At 46.2% G+C, this 17,641-nt stretch overlaps 1 protein-coding gene across 2 annotated transcripts in view; it reads right to left on the reverse strand.

Moving 5' to 3' along the window:
- The window catches only part of LOC140426738 (fibroblast growth factor 18-like), a 313,982-nt gene that overhangs the window by 201,705 nt on the left and 94,636 nt on the right, over positions 1 to 17,641 (reverse strand). Inside the window, exon 3 of one of the 2 annotated variants that reach the window (XM_072511863.1) lies at positions 6,232 to 6,305. In XM_072511863.1, coding sequence (XP_072367964.1) covers positions 6,232 to 6,305 — 74 coding nt within the window. Of the gene's footprint in view, positions 1 to 5,037; positions 5,177 to 6,231; positions 6,306 to 17,641 lie in introns of those variants that run through there. The other variant, XM_072511868.1, reaches the window with a different exon arrangement.

A 17,641-nucleotide genomic window follows, 5' to 3' on the forward strand; every position in this document is an offset into this window, starting at 1 on the left:
ATTGATTGTCAAGTTGGGCCTGAAGGTCCCTTCAACCAACCAGAAGGATCCAGAAGCAAGATCTTTTTACTTTTCTGTAAAGACAGTGATTGCATCTTTTAAAAAGAGAAAAAAATATATTATAATAAAATAACTTAAAAGTTTTAACCTGAAACAGTGGTTATTAGTCTACTTTACTTACTTAGCAATGCAGGACCCAGGACCGATGCTACTAAGTGGTAAGTAGATGAAATCTTCGGTGAAGGTATGGGTTATACCGGGGGATAACTTGAAAATATAGTTTGACCTGAATAGCACCCACTGAAGCCTGTATTGGAGTCGGGGAGTAAGAATTCCTGATCACCATTTAGAATGTCGGCCCTTTTTGGTATAGGGGGAATTCTAAGAAGAGTGGTGAGTTTTCAAAAACATGGCGCCCAATGTTTTATTAAAACCGTGTTAATTACGCCTAGCAGGTTGCTTTATTTTCTACATGGCAGCCGTCGTGTTAACACTGTGTTCATTACGTCCAGCCGGTTGTTTTGCTTTCTCCATGGCATCCAGCGTGGAGACCTAGAATATTAGAAGTTTCTAGGTAAAGCGAGGCTTGAATATTAGAAGTTTCTAGTTGAGCAGAATGGGGGCTAGAGTGGGGGCTAGAATATTAGAAGTTTCTAGTTCCCAAGAAACGGTTGGAATATTGGAAGTTTCTAACAGGCACAAAGGCTAGAATATTAGAAGTTTCTAGTCTATGTGTGAGTCAAACTTTACCTGCTGAGTTTAGTTTGGAAAGTCATGTGTGATTGACTTTTGTAAGGATATTCTGTGGATCGAGGGGACTGAAGCTCAAGTTGGGTGTGTAAAATCAGCAGACTAGAAGATGCTGACCCTGAGAAAAAGTCTGCAAGACATCTTGGTGACAGCACTAAAAATCTTGCATCCATTACTGGTAAAAGGAGGCCAAAGAATAAATCATCCTTAGAGTAAGGCAGATTGTGAGGTTAAAGCCTAGAGAAATGGGGACGCCTAGAATCTTTAGAGACCAATAACCAATCGACCCTTAACTAGAACAGGAAGATAGTGCCTTAGTTAGCCTTGGATAGGGCCTAGAAAGGGTACTTATTGTTAATTTCAGATTGCAACTGAAAGGGACAACCAGGAACAGAACTTAGAATTCCAAAAAATGGCAATTAGAATAATCCTCTTGCTCTGAAACACGATCAAGAGAGTTGAAGAAATGAAACAAGAGTGGAAGAAATTAACAGAGGCAAAAAACTTCTGCATAAGTGAAACTTTATCAGCATGGAGGAGTCTCAATTTTTGTTAAGAGTAACTAAAACCCTACGGAATAGAGATCCAAGATCTCAGTGGATAAATGCGTGTGTGTTTAATAAGAATTTGTGAAACCCTACAAAGTAGAGATCCAAGATCTGAGTGGATGAATGAGTGTGTGTATGTCTAATAAGGAATTGTGAATTTCCTTTGGTGTTTGTATTTTTAAAAAATGTTGTCTTTTGCAAAACCGAGTTTCACATCAATTAGAAGTTATAAATGGCAGGTAGAAATGTGATCAGTATTATGAGGTAAATCAGTATGTTCAGAACTAGATTAGTCTTAGAATAAACAGATAAAGAGTTTGTACTGGCCAGCAGTCAGCTGCTTGCAGGTTTTGAAATTGAGCATTGAAATTGACACTGCATAGCTCCGCAGAGTCCTAGTGCCCGACAATCACAAGAATGTCACTAGCAAAAAAAAAAATTATGTTTAGAATGTTAAATACATGGAAGAAGGAGCTTTGGAGAATAAAGATTTTGGATCAAAAGTTAGATTAAGAGAATGACTTGCAGTATAAGGAAAAGAGAATCTGATGGCAGGAAAAGATGTAATAAAAATAGATGCAGGTAAAATTAAGATATTAAAACAATTGATAACACAGAGGAAGTGTGGGTGAAGCTACCAACTAAAACTGCAGGGAAAATAATCAGTGAAGCTGTAAAATGTAAAGACAAGGTTGTTCAGAATCTGGGTGAACATACAGTTGAATTAGAGAAGCACGGTGTCTGGAGCAAAATAAATTGTATCCCAATTAAAACACATGACCCGATTGGTGGGAAGACAGTGAATTAAAACCCGTTAGCAGCATTGATAGACAGATGATGAAGTTAAAATGTCATGTTTGGAACTTACCTTCATACAAATCCAGTCGTATTCAAAATAAAGTAATTCAAGTAAATGCAGTAGCAATATCAGGAATGTATCAGGGTAAGGTTTTGACAGATTGGATCACTGAGTGAGCACAAGAGGAGGAGTTTGAGATTCTTTGAATCTCACTCAGGGGTGGAATGACAGAAGGAGGAGGCTTAACAAGTTTAATTGTATGAAGGACATCAATGATAAGGAAAATAAACCAGTTCAAAAAGAAAAAAGAAAGAAATGGTGGCAAAAGAAAGCCGGAAGTCCTGGAGAGGGCACTTCTGGGGAATTCAAACGAAAATAGAAAGTACAAACTAAAGAATAGGGCCCTCTCCACCCTTGACCTGTTCATTTGATTTTTCAGATGGAAAAAATAAATAACAGACAAACCAGTTCACAAGAAGGAAGATAACTACACTCCAGAGAAGAATGTTTTAGACAGGATTGGGGGGAAACTAATGAGACAATTGGCTACATATTTGAGGGAATTAAATGACAGAGCCCGGAGGAATACGTTACGGGTTAGAAACAAATCAAAATATCAAATTATTACTGAGTAGTGAAACCTCCGGTCAGACATCTCTAATTGGACATCAGCTGATGGATGATCTGAGGTCTCCACGGGGTATGTACTATATGGTGGAGTTATTAAGGGTCTCGGCAGACAGCAGCGACTGAAGAGGAACCCCAATATGATAAATGACAGTAGATTAAGAATTTTTGTAGCTTGATGCCACGGCGGAAAAATTATTAACAATGCAGCAAACAATATTGCATTGACGAGCTGTAAACATTATTAAAGAAGAAATGTCATGTAAATTGGTAGGGACCGTTATGTATGATAATGGGGGTATGTGTGCCGTTCGAGAACTTGATCAGCATTTCTAAACTGTGGGAATGTTTTAATAAAGGGGGAATAATGGTAGTTTAGTGTGTTTTCTTGATTTAACTACATAGAACATCACAAATAATATTGATGTTGTTTACACGCCATATTTAGTATGTAATGACTATTGGTTCCAAAGCTACGAAGGGATGTGTCGACATTGTACTTTATTTTTAGTATTGAAATTGAGATAACAGTTGCAATTATGTAAAGTTGTAACACGGTCTATTTGTGTGGTTAGGTTAAGATAAGACTTAATTTTTTTTAACTGTGTATTTAACAATAGGGAGAATTTATTTGGAAATAGTGTTAGTTCGATGTGGTTTTGTGAATACTGTCGGCATATTATATTGCAAATGTTGTAATGGAAAATATACACTTTCATGTTGTAAGGGAAATGATAGCAGATGAAAGGGATTTGAAGGAAATTTGTCAGAAAGATATTCTCTCATGTACATCAGGGGTTGGCAGACATACATGGTTCAGGACAATGTTAGACATTAATGTGGAGAAAGTCAGGGATAGAAGCAGGATCAATTGAACCTTTAAATTAATGAAGCAAGGGGTGATACATGATATCATAATTTACCATTCGATGAGAAACGGAAAGCAATTTGGATAACGGAAAAAGGAGACACTTAACAGCCAGTGATGGACAAAAAACCTTTTTGGTTACTGATGGACTGAGTTGTGTGCTGTTTCTAAGGGACATGAGGAAGCTTCTACGGTGCTGCTACCCCAAGGAAATAAAATGCTTTGGAGGTAGTAGAACACACGGATATAGAACAAAGAACAAAGAACAAAGAAATGTACAGCACAGGAACAGGCCCTTCGGCCCTCCAAGCCCTTGCCGACCATGCTGCCCGACTAAACTACACTCTTCTACACTTCCTGGGTCCGTATCCCTCTATTCCCATCCTATTCATGTATTTGTCAAGATGCCCCATAAATGTCACTATCGTCCCTGCTTCCACCACCTCCTCCGGTAGTGAGTTCCAGGCACCCACTACCCTCTGTGTAAAAAACTTGCCTCGTACATCTACTCTAAACCTTGCCCCTCGCACCCTAAACCTATGCCCCCTAGTAATTGACCCCTCTACCCTGGGGAACAGAATCTGACTATCCACTCTGTCTATGCCCCTCATAATTTTGTAGACCTTGATCAGGTCGCCCCTCAATCTCCGTCGTTCCAGTGAGAACAAACCGAGTTTATTCAACCGCTCCTCATAGCTAATGCCCTCCATACCCTCTCTTCTGCACCCTCTCTAAAGCCTCCACATCCTTCTGGTAGTGTGGCGACCTGAATTGAACACTATACTCCAAGTGTGGCCTAACTAAGGTTCTATACAGCTGCAACATGACTTGCCAATTCTTATACTCAATGCCCCGGCCAATGAAGGCAAGCATGCCGTATGCCTTCTTGACTACCTTCTCCACCTGTGTTGCCCCTTTCAGTGACCTGTGGACCTGTACTCCTAGATCTCTCTGACTTTCAATACTCTTGAGGGTTCTACCATTCACTGTAAAATCCCTACCTGCATTAGACCTTCCAAAATGCATTACCCCACATTTGTTCGGATTAAACTCCATCTGCCATCTCTCCGCCCAAGTCTCCAAACAATCTAAATCCTGCTGTATCCTCTGACAGTCCTCATCGCTATCCGCAATTCCACCAACCTTTGTGTCGTCTGCAAACTTACTGATCAGACCAGTTACATTTTCCTCCAAATCATTTATATATACTACAAACAGCAAAGGTCCCAGCACTAATTCCTGTGTAACACCACTAGTCACAGCCCTCCAATTAGAAAAGCATCCTTCCATTGCTACTCTCTGCCTTCTATGGCCTAGCCAGTTCTGTGTCCACCTTGCCAGCTCACCCCTGATCCCGTGTGACTTCACCTTTTGTACTAGTCTACCATGAGGGACCTTGTCAAAGGCCTTACTGAAGTCCATATAGACAACATCCACTGCCCTACCTGCATTAATCATCTTTGTCCCTTCAACCAACCAGAAGGATCCAGAAGCAAGATCTTTTTACTTTTCTGTAAAGACAGTGATTGCATCTTTTAAAAAGAGAAAAAAATATATAATAATAAAATAACTTAAAAGTTTTAACTTGAAACAGTGGTTATTAGTCTACTTTACTTACTTAGCAATGCGGGACCCAGGATCGATGCTACTAAGTGGTAAGTAGATGAAATCTTCGGTGAAGGTATGGGTTATACCGGGGGATAACCTGCAAATATAGTTTGACCTGAATAGCACCCACTGAAGCCTGTATCGGAGTCGGGGAGTGAGAATTCCTGATCACAAACACGGGGAGAATGTGCAAACTCCACACGGACTATGACCGAGAGCTGGGATCGAACCTGGGACTTCGGCGCAGTGAGACAGCAGTGCTAACCACTGCACCGTGGTGCTGCCCCATCCCCTTTAACTAGTTTAAAGTCCTCTTCATTAACCTGCACTTCTACATTTTCCTTTAACTTTGATTTTCTAATTCTTCATAGAACTGAACCCTCCCCCCTGCTATTTAATTTAAAGCCCTATCCACAGTCCCAGTTGTGCAATTCACTGAGACTCTGGTCCCAGCATGATTCAGATGAAGACCGCCCCATCGGAACAGGTCATCTCTTCCCCAGTACTTGTGTGAATGTTCCATGAATTCAAATCTATTTCTCCAACACCAACCTTTGAGCCACACATTTACCTCCTTAATCTTATTGGCCCTGTGCCAATTAGCTCTTGGCTCATGTAGTAATGCAGAGATTTTTACCTTTTTGATTCTGCTTTTTCATTTAGCTCCTCGTTGTTCATAATCCCCGAGCAGAACCTCTGGCCTTGTTCTACCTATATTGTTGCCACCTTCGTGGTTCAAGACAACTGGATCTTTACCCTCCCACTCAAAGTTCCTCTGCAGCCCAGATGAGATATCCCAAACCCAAGCACCAGGCAGGCAACACAACCTTTGGGATTACCTGACTGTCTCTGGAGTTTGATTTTGAACCTGCTTAGTTCTTAGCAACTTGATGACATGTGGTACCTTTTTAGGAGTCTGGCCTCCCTGCATGGCTTCAGTTTCTATCTTTCCTGACTGTAGACCACCAGCATGGCTCTGCCTTCTTAACTCATCCCGAAGTCTGGCGTCCATGCATGGTTCTGCCTCCTACCTTGTCACCTCTCGTCCAAGTTTTCTTTTCAGATTCTTTTGATACTCAAATTGACCCATCCTCGGGCAGGCTTTCTGCATTATGAGTGGTAAATAAAATATATTCATCCTGTTAACAGATGTTAAAGTCAATATTTTCCCACTTCTGTAGTAGAAAGATTCAACACACTCATTAAAACAGAATAACAAAGTTTTATTTTCAAAACAACTGCATGCAGTACTGGCTGAAACTTGAAGTCAGAGAGCAGTCAACAAAACTGCTGTGTCTTTCACAAGTTCTGCGTTTCGCAGTGAATTAGCTAAATATTTATACATTATCATTATCAAGATTGCGTGACAACAGTATAGTCAGGAATTTGATCGGAAATACAAACGGAAGCATAGGACAGACCATTTTTGGTCACATCACTCATACCATTATCTTGTCCTTGGAGGCCTGAATTTATCTTGTTTTAATTCCTACAGCTTGTTTTAATTCCTGGGTTATGGCGAGTTAGTTTTATCAGGAGTTGCCGAGGTCCGGTGTTTTGGAATGGCTCAACATTCGCTGATCTTTTCAGACTTCAAGTTATGCAGAGTTGGCCTTATCAATCTTACAGTCTGAAATGGTTAGGGCAGCATTTCTTGACATGGGCCTGGTGAGCTGGAATGAGTAGTTTCAGCCTTTCTTACATTGTATCAAACAGTTACCAATATCCTGAGTGAATTCAGTGGGGGACTGAAGAAGTGATCGAGCCAGACCCGGAGGGAAGAGGCGGACGCCGGCACAAGGTAAGATTAACCTTGGTCTCTCTCTCTCTCTCTCTCTCGGATTGGTCGTTCGACCCCTCATCCCTGACGGAAGTAACTAAACAGGTAACGGTGCTCGAAACTAAATTGTACTGTTAGAAGAGTACTTAGGGTCAGGGACCCCAATTGTGTTTAGCCTTAGGTCAGGGACCTCTTGTTATACAGGCTTAAGTTTGGGTCAGGGACCCTGCAATTTGATACCAGGGATTTTTTTGATCATTCTTTTGTTGCCAGGGGCACATTTTATTGACATTATGGGACAGAGTTTAGACAAAACCGGGGGCAATTCCCCTCTATTTTTCATGTGCTCCGAAAACCCTTCTCAAGAACGTAATTTCCGGAGATTATCTGCAGCGCCTGCATTAAATTGGGTAATGATATTTGGCCACTAGGGGGCACTTGGAACTACGATAATTGCATTTCTGCTGAGAAAATCATTTTGCAGAGAAACGCCGGCTTCAAATGGAAATTTTTAATTTCAGAGTGGAAGAAACAGTCCACTAAATGCCACGAACAATCACTATTAATGAGTTGGGGCGATAATGCCCGTAGAAAAGGTGTTTGTGTGGATGATTGTGTGGATGGTAAAGCAAAAAATTGGAAGACTTTAAAATTGGAATGTGAACTTTGGGATAGAAAGCATAAACAACAAGGCGAAAATGAAAAATCTCCAACCAATAGGCAGGGAGGGCTAGCCCATCAAATTAAACGAAAGGAGGATCCTCCCAGTTGCTCTGGCATGCCGATGTTTCCCTATTCAGGCGGTACGGAAGAGGAGGAGGATTTGACCCCTGGACCCCACCCTTATCCTTCAGTCCCCGATCCTACAATTCCACCGTCCCAAGTCCAGACTCCCCCTTATGGTCCCACTGCCAATGAAACTCCTGCTAACACATCCCCCATAGCAACACACACTCAGTCACATACGCGAGCCGTGAATATGGAACAACCCTTCATCTCTGTTAATCAGGCTTTTTTTGATTTATCACTACAACCTAAGGTCTGACAATTCTTAACCTCAAATGAAACGTGCTGTGTCTTATTACTGGAGCAATGGCCGCAACCGTGAGACCTGTTACAAAGACACTTTGCTCAAAATTAAATCCGAATTCATCCAACATCCCTCTCAAAGAAGAGCTCCTAAAGGTCAAAACTCTCAGACAGATTCACGTTACTATCGCCCAGATTGCACGGACCCTCCTGAATTTGGTTACCGCTCACAGGCTCCTTACCCCTTCACTCCACACATGGAGGATTTTGACAGCGCTCCTCCACATCGTCCTCCTGCCAAATATAATGTCACTTGCTTCAACTGTCAATGTACAGGCCACTACGCTAGGGATTGTCCAGCACCCCGACGACAAGGTAGATTTCAATCCCGTCGGCAGACACCCTTCACTACCTCTAACCCCTACTGACTAGTCAGATTGAACCTTCCGGTCCTCTCAACAGACCACTCTGACGAGCCCACCGCTACGATTTACATAGAGGGCATGCCTATCCCCTTCCTGATTGACACCGGAGCGACTCATTCTACGCTAGACTGGACATTAATTCAGAAACATTGCTTTCCCCTTTCAAATAAGCATGTGGAACTTGCTGGTTTCATGGGAGAAGGTGCTGTTTATCCGCTTACGAAGCCGCTCACTGTTCAATTTGAGGGCCGGGAATGTTGCAACCCTTTCACGGTTACCCGCGTCCGCGGTGTCAACCTGGCCGGACGTGACTTGCTGTGCCCCTTGCAGGTGGAAATTGTTTGCCTTGATAACGGCATTACTATATCAGCTATCCCGCAGGCCGAGCTTCAAAATTTTCCCCTTTTCACTATTCCACAGTGGTGGTCGGTTGATTTTGATCCCTCACACTTTTCACCTCCCTTAGATATTCCCGATCCACATGTCACTGTTTGCTACGATCATACAGGATACTCGCCTGATTTGGAGAGCATTTACCAAGACGCCCTCGGTTCTCTACAATCCGTTTCCTTTCTTGGCCTCGCTAAGGGAAAAGAAGGGTCTGCCTTTCTTGTCAATTTACCCCATGGCCTCTGGCGTCAGTCGGGACTTGTGTCACCCCACGTGACCCTTTCTATGAACGAAGGCTACAGTGCCAAGTCCTTGGGATTTCTGGCAGCTGCACTACGAGGACAAGCTGATCCTTTCTTTAATGGAAGTCAAATCCTACCCGCATGCACTTTAGAATATTTTCAACGCCCATTTGTCCTCATTGGCACACTGCACCACCATTGTTCAGTCCAATCAACGACTTCTGAACTACCCGCAGATTTATGTGCGGCCTCCAAACACGAAGTTGGTCCCACTAATGTCCCTCCCGTTGTTATTAAAGTTAAACCTGACATGCCGTTGCCCTCGATTTCACAGTACCCTTTGCGCCCCGATGCTGAAGAAGGAGTCTCGGTCATGATTCAATTGTTCCTTCAACAGGGAATTGTGGTGCCATGCCAATCGCCCTGTAACACCCTGATTCTTCCAGTTCCTAAGATAGGAAGACCATCCGAATGGCATTTGGTCCAAGGCCTCCAACGTATTAATCAGATAGTGGAACCCTTACATCCTATTGTCCCAAACCCGGCGACAATCCTTAGTAATGTCCCACCGGAAGTGACTGTTTTCACCCTTGTTGATTTACAACATGCCTTTTTTGCGATACGCCTCGCCCCTGAATCACAGTATTTGTTTGCCTTTACATTTAAGGGCAACCAATACACTTGGACTAGGCTCCCACAGGGCTTCATTCATTCTCCAACCCTTTTCTCACAAGCATTGCACTCCCAGTTAGTGACATTATCAACTCGTGGTGGCTCCACCATCATCCAATATGTTGATGACTTACTCCTTGCCAGCCCTGACTTCAACCAGCGTGACACCGTTTACCTGCTCATCCGTCTCCATTCATGGGGATATGTGATCCTGCCCGCTAAAGTTCATAAAGGCCAATGGCAGGTCAAATTTTTGGGTGTCCTAATAAGTGCTACGGATCGCTCCCTTACTTAGGAACGCATTACTCCTATACTGCAGACCCCATTTCCTACATCGCCCAAGCAGGTGCGAGCCTTTTTAGGATTGGTGAACTTTTGCAGACAATGGATTCCAAATGTTACTGTCCATACTAAAGATTTAACTCCGTACTCCTCTCAAAATGCTCCTCTTAAGTTTGAACTTCCTGTTTCAGCAAAACAATCTTTTGTTACTCTCAAAAACGCCCTGGCTACCGCCCCAGCGCTAGGACGACCTATGTATGACAGACCCTTTCAGTTGTACGTTAATGTTCTTGATGAATGAGCCACTGGTGTTCTTACACAAGAACACGGCGACCGGCGTCACCCGGTCGCCTACTATTCTACGAAATTGGATCCTGTAGCTTGCAGTCTACCTCCCTGCACCCAAATTCTTACGACTGTCCATTTGTTAGCACAGGCAGCCTCTAATCTGACCCTTCACCAGTCAGTACAAGTGCATACCTCGCACTCTATTGTGGCTCTCCTAACGTCTCAGCAAACCCAGCATCTGACTCAAGCCCGCTTGAGCTGCTATGAGGTTTCACTATTGCAAAACCCCTACCTCTCTTTTCATTAATGTTCTACCTTAAATCCTGCAGTGTGCCTCGAACAACCCCCCGATAACCTTGCGGACCCGCCACACGATTGTTTGCTTCGGAATCACTTCCTTACCGTGCCTCGCCCGGATTTAACGAACCGGCCTATTGATAATCCAGATCTAATTTTTTATGTTGATGGCAGTTCCTGACATGCAGGAAGCAGCAGCCTTCGAGACCCCTGTCTCCGCACAAAAAGCCGAGCTATTTGCCCTTACTTGAGCATGTATTTTGGCCACAGATAAAAGTACTAATGTTTACACTGATTCTAGGTATGTCTTTGGCGTGACCCACGATTTTGGTCGCCTCTGGCAACAGCGAGGCTTTCTCACCTCTGCGGGAGCTCCCAATCAAAATGCTCTTTGGGTTAAAAATCTCCTTGATGCTATTGGCATCAATTGGCAATTATTAAATGTGCTGCACACACAAAGGAGGACACTCCTGCTCAATTAGGAAATGCCCGTGCTGATTCAGCTGCTAAGGCTGCAGCTATATCAGCCTCTCTGATTGTTCCCAGTGGGGCTAATCAGGCTCTAAACCAGGTACCTGCATTAGGAACAAAGGGCATGCCAGAGATAACTGAAGTTCAAAATTTACAGAGGGACGCCTCTGATTCCGAGCGCACACTATGGAAGTCTAGCTGGAATGAGTAGTTTCAGCCTTTCTTACATTGTATCAAACATTTTGACCAGTCTTCCCATTGACCAGTTTTCCCACCATGCCATTACTTAATTCGTACCATATCACACAGAGACATTCCGATAATCCGATAAGTGTATTCTGCCGTCTACACCAAATTGTTGTGGGGGGCTTCTTTCAACTAACCATAGAAGACTCAGGGACAAGTTATAATAGTTTATTCATGATTCAAGCATGGAGGGAACCACCCCAGAGAAACCTCTGATACAGCTTTCAGTTCTAATACAGCTCTCTCCACCAAGTCACAGATACATACTGCTTATACAGTTAGTCAGTACACAGAACATTGTTCAATTTCCAATCTTGTATTACTAAACCTTTCATCCCAAGCTTGGCTGTTATGGGTTTGATAGAAACTGTACCCTTGTGGTAGAGCATTTGACTATCACGTGCTCTTTATTCAAATGCAGGGATGTTAGATCTGTACCCCCCTTTTACTAAATCTATTAATTCACTCTGATATAGGGGATAGTAAAGCCATATGGATTGACACTGTTCTCTGCATCAAACAACATGAGTTCAGATGGTTGTATTATCTGCCCGGTACCAGGGTTTAGGACAACTGCTCAGGGTTGTAGAGGAACATGCACTGGATGAGGGTTGACCCAGTCACCATGGTCCATGCAGGTAACAATGATATAGGCAAGACAAAAAAGGAGATTCTGCATGAGGAGCTTGCACCAAATTTCGAAGCAGATTATCAAAGGTCATAATCTCTGAAATGGCACAGGATGAATCAGATTAGGGTGATGAATGTCAGGCTCAAAGACCGGTGTGGGGGAAGTGGTTTCCAGTTTGTGGGGCATTGGCACCAGTACTGGAGAAAGTAGGACCTGTATCATTGGGATGGGCTACACCTGATCTGTGTGGGAACCCATGTTCTTGCTGTGGGGTTATTTGTGTTGCTTATTTAGGTTGGATTGCGTAGTATTCCACAAAGACCACAATATAGCTTTTACTTAAATAAAGCTATGATTTTGGGACTTCCAGGTTCGGCGATGACCAGCTAGGTCGCACGTTTCGGCAGCTCCCGGTGGAACGGACTTTTGGGCTCTTGATAGGAGCCCCAACGGCAATTCTAACGGCAAAAAAACTGTGCTGGAATCCAGAAGGGAATCCCCCCTGGACACGGATGGAAAAAAGAGAGGAAAGTGGCCGGATTGCGGTGGATCCTCGAGAGCAGCGGCCAGGAAGGCAGGCACAAAGCAAGGTGGCGTCGGAAGGAGGCAGTTTAATATGGGGCCCTGACCAACAAGAGTTCCTGCGGCGTTGCGTGGAAGAACTCAAAAAGGAGATGAAGAAGGAGCTGTGGGCCCCGATATTACAAGCGATTGAGGGGCTAAAGGAGGAGCAAAAGACCCAGGAACAGGAGTTTCGGGTCGTGAAGGCAAAGGCTGCTGAGAATGAGGACGACATACAAGGCCTGGTGGTGAAAACGGAGATGCACGAGGCACAACACAAAAGGTGTGTGGAAAGGCTGGAGATGCTGGAGAATAATGCGAGGAGGAAGAATTTAAGGATTCTTGGTCTTCCCGAAGGTGTAGAAGGGGCGGACGTCGGGGCATATGTGAGCACGATGCTGCACTCGTTAATGGGATCGGAGGCCCCGACGGGTCCGCTGGAGGTGGAGGGAGCCTATCGAGTTATGGCGCGAAGACCGAGGGCTGGAGAAATTCCTCGAGCCATAGTGGTGATATTTCTCCGATATAAGGACAAGAGATGGTCCTCAGATGGGCAAAGAAAACTCGGAGCAGTAGGTGGGAGAACGCGGTGATCCGCGTATATCAAGATTGGAGTGCGGAGGTGGCGAGAAGGAGGGCAAGCTTTAATCGGGCCAAGGCGGTGCTGCACAAACGGAAGATTAAATTTGGAATGCTGCAACCGGCAAGACTGTGGGTCACACATCAAGGGAAACACCACTACTTCGAAACGGCAGATGAGGCGTGGACATTTATTGTCGAGGAGAAACTGGAGTAAGCGGGCCATAAAAAGAACGTTTGGGACAAAGTGGGGGGGGTGAATATGTGGGATGAAGGGGGGGAAAAGAGGGAAGAGATGACTTCCCAAGTTGTTAATCCTGCGACCCTGTAACTTTTCTCTCTTCCCCATGTCGTGGGGGAGGGGGGGAGGGAGGATGAGGAGCTGAGGGCGCCGGCCATTGGGGGCGGGGCCAAAAGGGAAGCGCGGGCTTTGTTCCCGCGCTATGGTAATCACGGCGGGAACAGGAAAACAGGAAGGCGGGGGCCTCGCACAGTGTGAGCCGAGGTCACAGGGGGAAGCCGAGGTCGGCCAGAGTTTGCTGACTTCTGGGAGCAACATAGGGGGTGCAATTACGCTAGTTTGGGATCTAGCGGGGGGGGGGATTAACTTGGGTTGCTGCTGGTGGGGAGAAGGGGGAGCTGGTATGGGGGGGTGGTCGGGGCGGGGGGGCGCCGCTTGGGGGAGATACGGCTACGTGGGAACCGGGTGAGGAGCTGGATTGAAAAAGGAGATGGCTAGTCGTCAAGGGGGGGGGGGGGGGTGTAAAGAGCCCCCCAACCCGGTTGATCACGTGGAATGTGAGAGGGCTGAACGGGCCGATTAAGAGGGCACGGGTACTCGCACACCTAAAGAAACTTAAGGCAGATGTGGTTATGCTTCAGGAGACGCATCTGAAGCTGATAGACCAGGTCAGACTACGCAAAGGATGGGTGGGGCAGGTGTTTCATTCGGGGCTAGACGCAAAAAACAGGGGTGTGGCCATACTAGTGGGGAAGCGGGTAATGTTTGAGGCAAAGACTATAGTGGCGGATGGTGGGGGCAGATACGTGATGGTGAGTGGCAAATTGCAAGGGGAGGCGGTGGTATTAGTGAACGTGTATGCCCTGAACTGGGATGATGCCAACTTTATGAGGCGTATGCTAGGACGAATCCCGGACCTAGAAGTGTGGAAGTTGGTAATGGGTGGAGATTTTAATACGGTGCTGGACCCAGGGCTGGACAGATCGAGGTCCAGGACCGGAAGGAGGCCGGCTGCAGCTAGGGTGCTTAAGGACTTTATGGAGAGGATGGGAGGAGTAGACCCCTGGAGATTTAGTAGACCTAGGAGTAAGGAGTTTTCGTTTTTCTCCTATGTCCACAAAGTTTATTCACAAATAAATTTTTTTGTTTTGGGAAGGGCACTGATCCCAAAGGTGACGGGGACGGAGTACACGGCTATAGCCATTTCGGATCATGCTCCACATTGGGTGGACCTGGAGATATGAGAAGAAAAACAACAGCGTCCACCCTGGAGAATGGACATGGGATTATTGGCAGATGAGGGTGTGTGTTTAAGGGTGAGGGGGTGTATTGAAAGGTACTTGGAACTCAATGATAATGGGGAGGTACAGGTGGGAGTGGTCTGGGAGGCACTGAAGGCAGTGGTTAGAGGGGAGCTGATATCTATTAGGGCACATAAAGGAAAGCAGGAGGGTAGGGAAAGGGAGCGGTTGTTGAAAGAACTTCTGAGGGTGGACAGACAATATGCGGAGGCACCGGAGGAGGGACTGTACAGGGAAAGGCAAAGGCTACATGTAGAATTTGACTTGTTGACTACGGGTAATGCAGAGGCACAATGGAGGAAGGCACAGGGTGTACAGTACGAATACGGGGAGAAGGCGAGCAGGTTGCTGGCCCACCAACTGAGGAAAGGGGGAGCAGCGAGGGAGATAGGGGGGGTGAGAGAGGAGGAGGGAGAGATGGAGCGGGGAGCGGAGTGAGTGAATGGAGTGTTCAAGGCATTTTACGAAAGATTATATGAAGCTCAGCCCCCGGATGGGAAGGAGAGAATGATGTGCTTTCTGGACCAGCTGGAATTTCCGAAGGTGGAGGAGCAGGAGAGGGTGGGACTGGGAGCACAGATTGAGATGGAGGAAGTGGTGAAAGGGATTGGGAGCATGCAGGCGGGGAAGGCCCCGGGACCAGATGGATTCTCAGTTGAATTCTATAGGAAATATATGGACTTGCTGGCCCCGCTACTGATGAGAACCTTTAATGAGGCGAGGGAAAGGGGGCAGCTGCCCCTGACTATGTCAGAGGCAACGATATCGCTCCTCCTAAAGAAGGAAAAAGACCCGCTGCAATGCGGGTCCTATAGGCCCATTTCCCTCCTGAATGTGGACGCTAAGGTTCTGGCCAAGGTAATGGCAATGAGGATAGAGGATTGTGTCCCGGGGGTGGTTCATGAGGACCAAACTGGGTTTGTGAAGGGGAGACAGCTGAATACAAATATACGGAGGCTGCTAGGGGTAATGATGATGCCCCCACCAGAGGGGGAAGCGGAGATAGTGGTGGCGATGGATGCCGAGAAAGCATTTGATAGAGTGGAGTGGGATTATTTGTGGGAGGTGCTGAGGAGATTTGGTTTTGGGGATGGGTATATCAGGTGGGTAAAGTTGCTGCATAGGGCCCCGATGGCGAGCGTGGTCACGAATGTTCGGGGGTCTGACTATTTTCGGCTCCATAGAGGGACGAGGCAGGGATGTCCTCTATCCCCGTTATTGTTTGCACTGGCGATTGAACCCCTGGCCATAGCATTGAGGGGTTCCAGGAAGTGGAGGGGAGTACTCGGGGGGGGAGAAGAACACCGGGTATCTCTGTATGCGGATGATTTGTTGCTATATGTGGCGGACCCGGCGGAGGGGATGCCAGAGATAATGCGGATACTTGGGGAGTTTGGGGATTTTTCAGGGTATAAACTGAACATGGGGAAAAGTGAGTTGTTTGTGGTGCATCCAGGGGAGCAGAGCAGAGAGATTTACCGTTGAGGAAGGTAACAAGGGACTTCCGGTACTTGGGGATCCAGATAGCCAAGAATTGGGGTACATTACACAGGCTTAATTTAACGCGGTTGGTGGAACAGATGGAGGAGGACATTAAGAGATGGGACATGGTGTCCCTGTCATTGGCAGGTATGGTGCAGGCGGTTAAAATGGTGGTCCTCCCGAGATTCCTTTTTGTGTTTCAGTGCCTCCCGGTGGTGATCACGAAGGCTTTTTTCAAAAGAATCGAGAAGAGTATTATGAGTTTTGTGTGGGCTGGGAAGACCCCGAGAGTGAGGAGGGGATTCTTGCAGCGTAGTAGGGACAGGGGGGGGCTGGCACTACCGAGCCTAAGTGAGTACTATTGGGCCGCCAATGTTTCAATGGTGTGTAAGTGGATGGGAGAAGGGGAGGGAGCGGCGTGGAAGAGATTGGAGAGGGCGTCCTGCGGGGGGACTAGCCTGCAAGCAATGGTGACGGCACCGTTGCCGTTCTCACCAAAGAAATACACCACAAGCCCGGTGGTGGTGGCTACATTGAAAATTTGGGGGCAGTGGAGACGGCATAGGGGAAGGACGGGAGCTTCAGTGCGGTCCCTGGTAAGAAACAATCATAGGTTCGTTCCGGGGAGAATGGATGGGGGATTTGGAGCATGGCAAAGAGCTGGGGTAGTACAACTGAGAGATCTGTTTGTAGATGGGACGTTTGCGAGTCTGGGAGCGCTGACGGAAAAATATGGGTTGCCCCAAGGGAATGCATTTCGGTACATGCAATTGAGGGCTTTTGCGAGGCAACAGGTGAGGGAATACCCGCAGCTCCCGACGCAGGAGGTGCAGGATAGAGTGATCTCAGAGACATGGGTGGGGGATGGTAAGGTGTCAGACATATACAGGGAAATGAGGGAAAAGGGGGAGATCATGGTAGATGAGCTGAAAGGGAAATGGGAAGAAGAACTGGGGGAGGAGATTGAGGAGGGGCTGTGGGCTGATGCCCTACGTAGGGTAAACTCATTATCCTCGTGTGCCAGGCTAAGCCTGATACAATTTAAGGTGTTACACAGGGCGCATATGACTGGAGCACGGCTTAGTAAATTTTTTGGGGTAGAGGATAGGTGTGCGAGATGCTCGAGAGGCCCAGCGAATCACACCCACATGTTCTGGTCATGCCCGGCACTACAGGGGTTCTGGGTGGGGGTGGCAAAGGTGCTTTCGAAGGTGGTGGGGGTCCGGGTCGAACCAAGCTCATAGCTTGATAGCAAATCTGCCCCAAATTTAAAAAAAAAACACAGCTAAACTCATAAACTTAAATTAAACTAATTAATTAATTAGTGATGGCTGGTCAGGTGATGTGCTTGAGCTGCTTGATGTGGGAGCTGGCAGATCCCATTGCGAGCTGCAGCGACCACATCTGCAGTAAGTGTTGGCTGCTCGAAGAGTTCCGGCTCAGAGTTGATGAGCTGGAGTCTGAGCTTCAAACACTGAGGCACATCCGGGAGGGGGAGACTTACCTGGACACTGTGTTTCAGGA

This window comes from Scyliorhinus torazame, chromosome 7 (genome assembly GCF_047496885.1).
Source record: "Scyliorhinus torazame isolate Kashiwa2021f chromosome 7, sScyTor2.1, whole genome shotgun sequence".
Classification (NCBI taxonomy): domain Eukaryota; kingdom Metazoa; phylum Chordata; class Chondrichthyes; order Carcharhiniformes; family Scyliorhinidae; genus Scyliorhinus; species Scyliorhinus torazame.